The 13,787-nt window shown below is 26.8% G+C and overlaps 2 protein-coding genes across 2 annotated transcripts in view; both read left to right on the top strand.

Moving 5' to 3' along the window:
- The window catches only part of Phum_PHUM500950 (Ficolin-2 precursor, putative), a gene marked incomplete at both ends in the record, with an annotated part of 8,902 nt that extends 3,475 nt beyond the window's left edge, over positions 1-5,427 (top strand). The window contains one exon of the mRNA XM_002430782.1: positions 5,006-5,427. Within this exon, the coding sequence (XP_002430827.1) occupies positions 5,006-5,427 (422 nt within the window). The remainder of the gene's footprint in view (positions 1-5,005) is intronic.
- Positions 5,428-9,138: 3,711 nt separating this feature from the next.
- Phum_PHUM500940 (uncharacterized protein) lies at positions 9,139-11,313 on the top strand (the record flags this gene model as incomplete). The annotated part of the gene is made up of 4 exons (XM_002430781.1): positions 9,139-9,175; positions 9,746-10,205; positions 10,790-11,129; positions 11,215-11,313. The coding sequence occupies 4 exons, from the start codon at positions 9,139-9,141 to the stop codon at positions 11,311-11,313; spliced, it is 936 nt and encodes a 311-aa protein (XP_002430826.1).
- Between the last annotated feature and the right edge of the window lie 2,474 nt (positions 11,314-13,787).

The raw sequence follows: 13,787 nt of genomic DNA, 5'->3' as shown, positions 1-13,787 counted from the left end.
AAAATAACAAAAAGGAAAGAAAATGGGGGGAAAATTTTTTTTTTTGTAAATATTTTAATAAATATGAATTTATGTGAAGACACATAAGTACGCGGTGATAACAATGAAAATTTTTTTTTACATTAAATAATTACGAAATAATTTTTTAAATGATGAGGAGAGAGGAGGGGGGAAGAGGGAAAAGAGAGGCGAAACATTTATTAATTAAACACGGGTTTTATTATTATTATTATTACATGTATATATAAATAAAATAATTCGAAATTTCTAGAAGAATTTTTAAAATTTTTACGCCATCTTTTTTTTTTTGGGAAAAAAACCATCGTAAATTTTCCGGGTAACAACAACAACAACAACAATTAACGACGTGAAAAATATTCCATGTTGAAATGATAATAATAATAATAATAATAATAATAATAATAAAAGCCAACGGCCATAGCGTGCTGGTCACACCGGTTCCCGTGCGATCACCGAAGTTAAGCAGCATCGGGCGTGGTGCAAACTTGGATGGATGACCGTTTGAGAACGCCACGTGCTGTTGGCTTAAAAAAAAAAGAGCAAAAAAAAAAAAAAAATGAGAACAAGACAAAGTAAGAACCAAAAACAAAATCTTGTTCTACTGTCGACCTGAGGCAGCTCGACGAGAACGTGAATTTCACTGCTTCTGACCCTGGCCACTCCAAAGATGTTAGTCACCGGAGCCCAGTTCAGGAGACAAATCGTTCCCATCGAATAAAGATGGACTCAGGAAGACCTTCAAGAATTGATGTGGTGCTATCTTATAATAAGTGGCACCACCGAAATTCGAGTATTTGTCCCTAAGGAATCGGGTAGAAACCTCGGATAAATACTTAAAAACTCCGACAAGTAGCCTTGTCGTGTTTAATGGTGGATAATAATAATAATAATAATAATAATAATAATAATAGTAGTAGTAGTAGTAGTAAAGCGTGGCATTAAAAGTAAAAAATATTTTAAAAAAGTTTTTTTTGTTTTACGCGATAAAACGCCCGATGTGAAAGAGTAAAAGAGTAAAAAATATTTTTTTTTTTATTTTTTGTTTGTTTACTCTATGGAAATTTTTGTTTTTTCCTTTTCCTTTTTTTTTTTTTTTTGAATCGTTTTTTTAAATTGATGGAAAAGTCGAAACGAAATGGGATTTGATTATTTTAAATTACGGTGATAAGTGAAAATGAAAAGAGAGAGAGAGAGAGTGGGGTTAGAGAATGAGAGAAAGAATGAATGAAAGAGAAAGAGTCAGAAAAAAAGAATGAGCGAGTGAAATGCCTAGAGGAGAAGGAAAATGGGAGTGAGAGAGAGAGTGGGTGAATAAATGAGAGAATCAGAGATAGAAAAAGAAAATGAGTGAATAAAAATACGGAGGAAGTAAGAGAGGAGGGAGTGATATGCAAAAGAAGGGAAGAAAGTGAGAAAGAGAAAGTGCTGAATGAAAAAAAAGAGAGAGGAAGAGAATGGGAATGAAAGAGAGAGAGAGAGAGAGAGAGAGAAATAAAGGAAGTACTTAATTATCACAACCGTTTAAATTTTTTTTAAAAAAAATTATTTTTTTATTTTTCGGCCATTTTTTATAATAAAAAAAAAATGGATGAATGGAAAAATAATAAGAAAAGTAAAAAAAAAAAAAAAAAAAAGTTTACGGGTATGTTTTTCCCGATTCTTTTTCTCCCCCCTCCCCCTTTTTTTTTTTTAAACAAGGAACAAAAAAAAAGTTTTTCTCCCGTTTTTTTTTCGGGATAAAATTTATTATTTTTTCCCTTTTTCAATGGTCTAGATAATTATCTATTGAAGATTCTTAAAAATTTATGGTTTGAACAAAAAAAAAAAAAAAAATTTTTTTCTCTTCTTTTTCCTTTTTTTCCTTTTTTCCTTTTTCTTTCTTTCTTTTACATTCCCATTAATATTTTTTTCTACTTGTTGACCAGTTTTCCCGTCCTTTTCCTTCGTTTTTTATTTTTAAAAAGCACCTGGGTCGTGAAAAATGCACGCTGATAAAATGCTCTTTAATAAAAATTTTTTTATCTTTCCCCTCCCCTCACTAACCCCCTCCCGTTCTTTGACGTGGATATTTTTGTCGTGGAATAAGAAGATTTAAAGAAAAAAAGTATATAAAAAAAAAAAAAAAAAACATAAAACAATAGAAAAAGATCGTAAATTAAAAAAAAAAAAAAAAAAAAAAAAGGTAAAGTGATAAATAAGTAAAGAAAAAGGACGAATACACGTTTTGTGTGTGATAAGAAACCTTTACGAGTTTTAAAAAGGAAAGAAAAGGAAAAATGGAAAGGAAAAAAGGAATTTTTTTTTTATTGATGTTATAAACACGCGGTATATTGGCTATAAACAATAGGAGCTCCTACACTTTAAAAAACTATTAAAAGGATCCTTTTATTTTATTTTATCATTATTTCATGTGCTTTTATAACAAAAAAAAATTCCATTTAATATATTTTATGTTATAATATTTGATTCTAGAATATTCTTATTACATTTATATATATAAAACAAATTTACTCAAAGGGTTTTTCCTTTTTTTTTTTCAATACGATTTTATTGACCTTTCCTTTTTCCTTTCCTTTTTCCTTTCCTTTCCATTTACAATAATTGGTTTGGTATATAAGCTGTCTCATAAGTTTCTCTTTCCTTTTTGAATGAATACTCGATATTTGTTGTTTGGGGTTGATTTGTTTTGTTATGTATGAACCTTTGGGTTCTGTGACCTTTTACCATCTCATAGAAAGCCTCACTATGCTTTCTTTTGTTGTGTCTTACTTGCAAAATGTGCGTTTTTACTTTGCTTACGGATTGAAAGATTTATCACTGATTAGAGACTGGAACTCTTGATAGGAGAGGACAAGATCTGGAGAGTATGGAGGATGAGGTTCGGATTATTGAAACATGTTTGGTCTTGCTTTGTAGTGATGTCGGTTCCTCGTCGGTTTGCCAGTTCTGGACGTTTCTCTCTCTCTCTCTCTCTCTCTCGAAGTTGATCGATATTTCTCAGAATTGATGGGTTCATCTTGAGGAAGGAGATCGTTCCTCCCCGCTTTCGAAGAGGGAGAGAGACCCGGAAGGTTCGCTACTCCTGTTGGGTTTCCCAGTAGTGCATCCACTTTGCATTTCTGTCGCTTCTCCAGTCGATGATCAAAAAGTTGACCATCCTTCGTACCTGTCAGAATCCGCTGTCGTCGTCGTCGTCGTCGTCATCTTTCGTAGCTTTTCTTTTTGCGTGAGACGCAGCCTCGTTTGCAAACTTCCAGAAACGAGTCGATCCTATAGGTCTCGGTGATCTTCCCGAAATCCTTTCGCGTCGCATCCCAGTGCTCTTCCCGAGGGGGAAACGATGAATCCAAATACACAATCCTTGCCCTGAAACGAAAAATAACAAAACGTGACGTTAATATTTTTTTTTTTTTTGAAAATTTCTCACACAAAGTTTATATTCGTTAATTACACGTCGTGAAGAAAAAAAAAAATCAATAGGATGTGAAAACTTAATATATTTTTAAAACGTAAATTAACGTGTAACTAATTATTTACGAATAGAGAGAGAGAGAGAGAGAGTGAGAATATTTCTTTAGCCTCGAGTTACCGTCATATTTACGATTTAAAAATTATTTATTCGAAAAAACGTTATTACAGACAGATTCTCGTCGTCAACGTTTTGCTTATTGTTTTTTTTTTTTTTTTATCTTATATAATATTTGTTACTGTTGTTGTTGTTGTTGCTGTTGCTGTTGTTTCAATGTTTACAAATTCGAAAGAATTGAATAGAAAAAAAAACGCCGTACAAATTATAATTATGCAACTTTACACGCTTTTGTAAATCCACATTTGTTCATTTATCAAGTTATTATTTTTTGAAAAAAGAGAAAAAAGTAACTATTATCATTATTATTTATTATTATTATTATTATTATTATTATTATTATTATTATTATTATTATTATTATGTCCACTATTAAACACGACAAGGCTCTTATTTGTCGGGGTTTTTAAGTATTTATCCCAGGTTTCTACCCGATTCCTTAGGGACAAATACTCGAATTTCGGTGGTGCTACTTATAATATTTTCCGAAGAATGTGGGCCGTCCCACATTATTATTATTATTATTATTATTATTATTATTATTATTATTATTATTATTTTAATACAAAGTATTATTATTATTATCTATTGCCTTATTAAAAAAAAAGAAAATTATCCGTTTTATTACCATCTTTTTTTTTCTTTTCCTCATTTTTCCCTTGTTTTGAATTGAAAAAATAAAAAAAAAAGAAAAGAAAAAAAAGAAATAATAATAATAATAACAATAATAATAAATAGATTTCGTCTTGACCGCGAATTTTATGCGATTCATAATATAATTTATTTTATTTAACCGGAAAACTTTTTCTCTCTCTCTCTCACACATACAATTTTCCTTTGAGACGCATTAATACCTTTTATTTTCTTTTTACTTATTTTTATTTAAAAAAAAAAAAAACAACAAAAACACTTTATATTAGTTAATTATTCTTTTTGGATAAGATTCGGGGAAAAAAAACACACGCACACACACACACACCCACGCACGCACAATCCCACACACCAAGCAATAAAACAAAATTTTCTTTCAATTCATTTTACTTTTTTGTAATTTTTCCCTCCGTCGTTTCGCCCCCCCCTTCACCCCTCCCCCGCCACCATTTTTCATTTCTCTCCTCCTACGATGATCAATTAATAATAATAATAACAAAAGAACTATAGTAATAATAATAAATAAATTAATAAATCCTTACAAGAGAATAACAAACAGGGGAGGAAAAAAAACAAAAAAAAAAAAAAAAAATTACAAAAATTGTTTTAAAATCATCATTATTATCACCACCACCACCATCATCACCATCATCATCATCATCAGTATTATTATTATCATGATCATTAATAAATCATCATTAATTTTTTTTTTTTTAATAATTATTAATTTTCCATTTTCCTTTTCAGGTGAATTTTGGTTGGGTAACGAAGCATTGCACAGATTGACGATGGAAAATTGTTCGTCACTAAGAATCGATTTCACGGATATCTACGATAAAAAATGGGTTGCCGAATACGAGGGTTTTTACATATCGAACGCAGACGACGGATATAGGATACACGTGTACGGTTATAGCGGAAACGCGAGCGACGCATTAGAATATCAAAATAAAATGCAATTCAGCGCCGTGGATTCCGATAGAGACATAAGTAATACTCATTGCGCTCAAAATTACGAGGGGGGCTGGTGGTTTTCCCATTGTCAACACGCTAATTTAAACGGTAGATACAATTTAGGTTTGACGTGGTTCGATGGTACGACAAACGAATGGATAGCCGTTTCATTTTCCGAAATGAAAGTTAAAAGGAGAAAAAATTGTGTGACGTGAAATCTAACCTTTTTAAATTCCGCGAACCATAATAATGATAATAGTAAAACCGTTACGTCATCATTTTAGTCAATAACTAACGAACTAATTATTATTAAAAGAAAATTCTGGAAAATTCCTTCACGGATAAGGACGAAGAAAACGACAAACGTCGTCGTCGTCGTCGTCATCATCATCATCATCATCGATGATATTTAAAGTCCGATTATTTATAATAATAACGATAATAATAATAATAATAATAAATAAATATTCCAAAGATTTGATTGTTTGTTTGTTTGTTTGTTTGTTTTTTTAAATCGTCATTAATAATAATAATAAATTTATTACAAAAATGATGAAATTGAACGAATGTAAGATCGAATGAACGAGTGAATGAATGATTGATTGATTGATTGTTTTTATCGACTGATAAAATTGTTTGAATTTTTATTTTTATTATTTTTAAATTAGTCATTTTTTTTTCGTTTGTGTTTTTAGTCATTTAGTTTGTAATTTATTAATAATAATAATAATAATAATAATAATAATAAATGATGTAATTATATTAATGATAATAAGAATTTTTTTTTTTAAATAAATAATTTCATAATAAATAATTTATTTATTTATTAATTTTCGTCATAATTACCGTTAATTAATAATGATAATAATTTGAATATTGTTAATGATAATAATAATAATAATTTTTTTTGTTGCAAGTTAATTAGTTAGATGGAAAATTTTTTTGAAATTTTCACGATTTTTCGAAATGTTTTAAGTTTAATAAAATAATGATGATGGTGATGATGATACTGGTAAGTACCGTTTTACACGCTGCATGTAAGTGTTTGTTGTTTGTTGTTGTTGTTGTTTGTCGGGTATGGGTTTAAATAAATAATCAATAATAGATTTTTGTGGAAGAGATTAAAATGAAGAAAAAAAAAAAAAATTACTTTTAAATTAAGTAATTAATTACATAGGGTAAAAAATAATGGGGTTGCATGTCTACGAAGATTAAAATCAAATAACAAAATAATAATAATGATAATAATAATAATGATAGAATTTTTTTTTTTTTTTGTAGGAAAATTAGAAATTAAAAATTCATTTTGTAAAAAGAAAAAAAGGAAAAACAAGGAATCAATAAAATCGATTATGAAATTTTTTTTTTTTTTAAACATATATCGACGAGTTTAAAAGGAAAAAGGTAAAAAAAAAAAGGTAAAAAATGGTAAAAGGTAAAAGATTTTTCTAGAAAACTTTTTTTTTTCGAGATAAAAAAGCAAGTATCGTTTATCAAATAACTTAAAACTTATTTTCTTTTTTAAATAAAAAAAAATTGATATGAAAACTTTTCTTTTTTTTTTTTACATCGTATTTACATCCGCGATTTATTTTCTAGAAAATTTTCGAAATGATAAAAATTCGTTAAAAATGATAACAGGTGGAAATTCAAAAAAAGAAAATTCTCAAACGTATTTTTATTATTATCTGGAATTAACAAAAATGGAGTCCGATTGTCGTCTTAAACGATTTTTTTTTTTTTTTTTGAAACGGTCAAAACGTTTTTTTTTATTTCTTTCCCAAATCCCCTCACCCCCCCCCAAAAAATAAAAAATAAAAAAAACAAAATGGGGAAAAATTTTAAGGATTCCACATAAAATGAAGTTAATTAATCTGTTTAATTAGATTTTTTTTCCTTCTTTTTTTCTTTCTTCAATTTCTCAGATTAAAAGTTTTTAGAAAAAATAAAATAATAATAATAATGATAATAATAAGAAAAAGCAGAAGATGAAAATGAATTAAATCTAAACGAAATAAAAAAAACCAACAAACGAAAAACAAACAAACAAAAAAACAAACATTATTATTAATTAATTAATCATCATTAAATTTTTTTCTTTTTTTCTTTTTTAGATATTACGTAATTATCATCATCATCGTCATCATCATCATCATCATCATTATTATTAAAAACAAAAGTTCGATTAATAAATAAATAAATAATTTTTTTTTTTACATAATTTTAAATTTAAATTCGGTCGTTCCCGCGCCCGCGCCATTTTTTTTCACGTTCCAATTATTTTATTACAATGACGTCATTTCCGGTTTCGTAAAAAAAAAATAAAAAAACATTCCGTTACGATGCGATTATATTTAAATAATATAATTACACACGACGCTTTCGAAAGACATTTTTTTTTTTAAATTATTAAAAAAAAAAAAAAAAGAAAAGATTTATTTATTTATTTAAAAAAAGAGAAAGAGATAAAGAGAGAGAGAGAAAGAGAAAGAGAGATAGAGAAATTAATTAGAACAAGAAAAAATAAAGAGAAATGAAAAATAAAAAGATGGTACACAACAATAACAACAACAACCAGGAGAAAATGGAGAAAAAAAAAAAAAAAGGAAAATCTCGTTTAAAAAGGTTTAATTTAAAGAAATGAGAATTTTTTAACCGAGCCAACATTTTATAACGACATTTACGACTCACTTAGGACCTTTCATTTTCCAAATTGATAGAATGAAAAAATATTTTTTCCAAAAAAAAAAAAAAAGAAAATGAAGGAAAAAAAGAAGAAGATGAGAATGTAAAAAAAAAAAAAAAAAATGGCGATGAAATTAAAAAAATAGAAACATTTATTTAATTTTTAATGTTTATTTTAAATAAAAATTTTCTCTTTTTTTTTTTTGGGGGGGGGGTTTTCTAATTAAAATTTTTCTGTTTTTTATTGTTTTTAATTTTAATAAATTGTATATATATATATATATCTATCTCTCTCTCTTCCCCTCCCACTCTTATTATTTATTTAATGTTGTTTTAATTAAGTGAATAAATTAAATAAAGATTTTTTTTTTTTTAAATCAAATTCAACAACAACAATGTTTGATAACACAAAAAATTATTATTATCTCTTCTCTATATTTTATATAATTATATTAAAATTTAATTTTATTATTACTTTTGATTCTTCTCATGATTTTTTTTTTTTTAAATTTTGTCTTTTTCCTTTTTTAAAAGATTTTTAATATAAAAATTTTCTCTCATTTCCCTCCCCCCCCACAAATGTAAACAAATGTAAAACGAGCAAAACCTTTTGGTGCATTTTGTTAAACGTTATTAATTAATTATATATTTAAATATAATTAAATAAATTATATATATATATTACTGGTAAACCATTCATTTGCAAATGTTTTTGTTTTTTTTTTTTTTTTTAAATTAATTTTAAATCTTATTCGATTGTTTTTTTTTTTTAATGGGTTTTTTAATGGTTTATTAATGTTTACGAGTGTATTCGTTGTTTTTTAATTAATGTTTTTTTTCTTTCTCTCTCTCTCTTTAATATTCTTATCGTTTCTCTCTCGAGTTTTTTTTTTTTTTTCATTTTTTTAATTTTTTTCGGTTTTCTTTTTAAAATTTATCGGTTGTAAAATTTTGTGGTCTCCAAGAATAAAATAAATAAATAAAAACAAAAATATTTATTTATTAATCTCTAATGACAACTAGCGCTTCGAGCGATAAATCTACGAACTAAATTACGATAAGTAACAAAATGGCGGGCGTGTGGAAGGGATTTACAGAAGAAGATATTGGATTTTTAAAAAATAAAAACGAAGGTAATATTACAAAAAAAATTATCATTATTTATGTATTTCTTAATGATTTTTTTAAAATTTTTTAATTTTTTTCACGAATCGGTGTATTTTTTATTTAATTTAAAATGAATGACGTTAAATATTTTTTTTGTTGTGTGTCATGGAGGTTATGTCAAATTTTAAACGCTATCATTTGTTTACACACATTTATATATGCCACACGTGATTTTTACCCATAAATCATATAAATAATGTTATCATAAACTAATAGAATGATAAAGTAAATCATTTTAAATGATTTTATATCAAAAAACACTTAATTGTTTAAGATCTTGTCTTTGAGTTCATTCAACATCCACACAAATCCTTGAACTCTTCATGACCAAATAATTTTTTTTTTTTTGCTATTATAAAAATTTTTATGTCATGTTGTAATGATTTGTTTAATTTTTTTTTTTGTAAAATCCCCTTTTTATTATAGATTTCTATTAAAAATTCATTTCTAAATAATTAAATTCATTTAATATTAAAAAAAAAAAAAAAAAAAAAAATTATTATTTGAAAACAAATTTTTATTGTCATATCGACAAATTGATTGTGTTACATTTCATTTGTTTTCGATTTGAAATTAAATAAAACAATTAAAAATTTGTAATATGAATAGAAATATTAATTCAATATTTAAACGATAAACAAAAAATATCTTTTTACTAATGACAATTTTTTTTTTTTTAAGGGGGAAAAGAAAAATCATCAACGAGTAAAAAATCATTGAATCGAATAAAATCGGGTGAAACACAAAAGCACAAAATAAATTATGAATCTCTTAAAAATGTTTCGAATAAAGAAAATGATGATTTACTACCAGAGAGTGCAAAATTACACAGGGAATCAAACGAAAAAAAAAAAACCAAAGAAACAAATGATGATGATAATAAAATCATCAACGAATCAAACCTTTCTCATACCACCAATGTACCTGATAAGACATCTCTTCCAACGGCAAATTTTCAAACGTCAATAGGTACGAATCCGATATGTATAAAAATAGTTGAAGGTAAAGCATACGAATTGGTTGATAGAAAATCAACGGAAATGTCAAAAAGCGATTTGGAAATATTCGAAGCTCGGCAAAAAGTTTTAGAAGAACAAAATAAAAAAAGAAAAGAAATGTTGGCTAAAATAATATTAGACAGGTAATTTTATAGATAAAAAAATAATTAAAATTTAAATTCATTTACCCTTTTCGTAATCGCAAATGTATTTTTTACCCATCCGCCATATTTGTTTACTGACGTCAGAACGAACGGTAACGGTTGATAACGGTTTTTTTGACGATTCAAAAAATCTTTCATTTTTTTTTGTTTTTTGTTTTTTTTAACCCTTTATTTAAATCGAAAGAGAGAGAGAGAGAGAGAGAAAAAAAAAAAAGAATTTTCAAATTTCAAAATGGTTGTTAAAAACAATAAAAAAGAAAAAAAATTTAAATGCGTAATAAATTATAAGACTCCGGGTGAAAACGTTTGATTTTTATTATCGGGCAAAAGTCACAATAAATTTTTCGAATTACGACATTGTTGTTTGTTGTTGTTGTTTGTTGCTAGTTTTTTTTTTTTTTTTTTACATTTGCAATGAAAAAATTTAACGAGGAAATAAAGATTACAATAAAATAATAATGCGAGCTTTTTCATTTTTGTCTCCTGTTGTCAGGTGAGATTTTTGAGGAAATTTCCTCTTCCGGAAAATGTTTGAAATTGTTTTTGTTTTGTTTTTTTTTAAGGAAGAAACAAACGACGGAAGAAGCCAAAAGGTTACAACACATACAAGAAGAATTACAAAAATTGGATTTGTTATTGAGTAGCGACGTTGGAATACTGAGAAATAAAATCGAAGAAGCTTCTTTGGATTTTGCCGAAGCTCAAAAACGTTACAACAAAGCGGAAAAAGAATTTTTAGACTCGAAACAAAATCTATTTGTTAAATTGGAAAAAAAAGAACTTTTAACAAAATTACTTTGCACAATAATCGAACAAAACGAATTGAGAAAAGCTCAAAAATTATCCGAACTCATGGAAAAATTAGAAGTTAAAGACAATGGAAAAAGGATCGAACAATACGAAGTAAGAAGAAGAAAATTTTTTTCTTATACCCCTACCTAACCGATGATATTATTAATTATTATTATTATTATTGTTTGGGTTTTAGAAAATCGTGCCTGATGATCAAAGTGCCTCAACGACAAATTCGAATTTAGAAAAAGGTGATGATGATGATGATGATAATAAAATGATCAAACCGTCCTAGTTTCGTCGAGGGAAAAGGAAAATCAAATGAATGTGTAAAAACGAACGGGTTTTAAACGAAAAATGATGATGACAATAAAACTAAAACAAACAACAGAAGAATCAACAGCACAGGCAACAGCAACAGCAGAAGGAGAAGAAACAAAAGAAAAATATTAAAAGATAAAAAAAAAAAAGAAAAGAAAAGAAAAAAAAACTCAATTCACGCGTCTTCCGTACTTTTTTCTTTTTTTTTTTTTTTTTTTTTTTGTCTCAAGAGGACGATGATGACGATGATGATGGTGGTGGTGGTGGTGGTGGGGGAAATGTGTTAGAAAGCAAAGGAAAAGGAAAAGGAAAAGGAAAAAAAGGAAAACAGTTTCTTTTTTTTTTTTTATGGTTTTGTCCATTTAAATTTTTTTATTACAATCGTCGTTGTAAACTATTTAAATACCAAAAAAAAAAGTTATCGGCCCCCCATTTTTCCTTTTTTTTTTTATTCCTACATGTACACGCTATAAAATTTTATTATGAAAAAGGATTTGTAGGGTTTTTTCGTCTCTGTTTTTCTTTTTTCCATTTAAAAGAAAGAAAAAAAAGGGAATATTTTACGGTTGGATTTTTATTGTCGACGAATATTTGCAAATCCTTTCCAACTTTATTTTTTTTTCAAAGCGAGAGAACGCAAACGCATTTAGATTTTTAGGATAAAAAAAAGAAAAGAGAGGAAGAAAAAGAGGAAATGAGATATGTATGGGAAACTTATATACTTTTGCTACCGACACCACCACCAACATCAACGCTACGAATTTAACACGAGAGAAGAAAGAGAGAGAGAGAGAGAGAGAGAGGGAGGGAGAGGAAAATGAAAGGAAAATTTTCGAATTTGAAATTCCAAAATCTTTTGTTCAATGGAATTTTATATATATATATATAAAATGAATTAAATTTAATAATATTAAAAAATTATTATTATTATTAAAACGTCGTCGTCGTCGTCGTCGTCGTTTTTGGAAATTTTTTATTTTTTTTTAAATTTTAAAGCGGAACAAGTGCAATAATAATTATTATTATTAATAATATTAAACTTTTATATGTATGAAATGATTTATTTGTAATAATAATAATGATTAATTACCGAATTCCGGAAAATAATTTTATTTAAAATCCTTTTTTTTTTTGATTTTCCTACCATTTCCATCCCCATTTATATAAACTTAAGAGATAAAGAATAAAATAAAATACAACTCCTCCCCCCCCCCAAAAAGGTAATTTTACCCTAAAAATTTGCTTAAATGTATTAGAAAAACATAATACCCCAGGAGGTATAGAAAAAAACTAAAATTCAAACAATGAATTCCCGCTTAAAATAAAATGTGTGTCAGGTAAAATATACAAGGTCGACCTTGAATGCAAAAACGTGACCATGAAAAATTTTCACAAAATAAAATTTTAAAACTGGTGGCCTTGTATTCAAGGTCGACCTTGGTTGAAAAATCATGACCATGAAAAATTTTACAAAATTGAAATGTAAAACCATTGGCCTTGGATTCAAGGTCGACCTACTTTAGAATAAATCGTAAACGTTGGATTTTCGCGGTCATTTTTAACTTTATTTTTAATCGACGAATTTTTTTCCCGATGTATCCGTAAAACATAAGATCTAAGGAGGTTTTTTAGCGTAATAAGATGCTAAGTTGGATTCTCGCTTATTAAAAAATGCGTATACGTTGGGGGTTATATGGGAAAAAAATAAAAAATTCAAACAAATTTTTTTTTTTTCGTTTTTTATTTTTAATTTTACAATTAAAATTAACATCATTTCATTTAATTCCTTCAAAAAAATACAAAAAAAAGTGATGATGATGATGATGATGATAATAATGTTAACTTTAAAAATTAAATATTATTTTGTCATAATTTTAATACTAAAAACTAATTTTTTTTTAATTATTAACTTAAAAATTATTATTATTTAATATATATATAAAAAAAAAAAAAAAAAAAAAAAAAAACTTTCTTTGGTATAATACATAAATGTGAGATAGATAGATAGATGGAAAGGAAATAAAGATAGACAGGGATAGATATAGAGGGATAGAGGGGTAAAGATAGAGGGATAAAAGGATAGATAGAGAGAGAAAATAAGGTTATAAAAAATGGTAACAAGGCGCGAACACATTAAAAAAAAAAAAAAAAACATTCACATATTTATAAAAAACAATATTTAAAAAAAAAAACTTAATAATAATAATAATAATAATAATAATAATTGTTCGTTTCCAGTGACCGGAAGTTCGTTTACCATAAAAAAAAAAAAAATATAAAAAAACAAGACAATTAAAGCCTTTTATAAAACGAAATTTTCTTTTTCTTTAAATTTTTCATCGAACGTACCGGAAACCGTTCGTTACTTTTACGTATTCTTTACGTCATTTGTTTTCCCCCTCCCCCCCCCCCTTCAACTTTTACAATTAGAAACCGAATTTTCCAAAT

Source organism: Pediculus humanus, genomic scaffold, assembly GCF_000006295.1.
Source record: "Pediculus humanus corporis 1103172108268 genomic scaffold, whole genome shotgun sequence".
Lineage (NCBI taxonomy): Eukaryota > Metazoa > Arthropoda > Insecta > Psocodea > Pediculidae > Pediculus > Pediculus humanus.
This window is presented reverse-complemented; position numbering and strand designations above follow the sequence as displayed.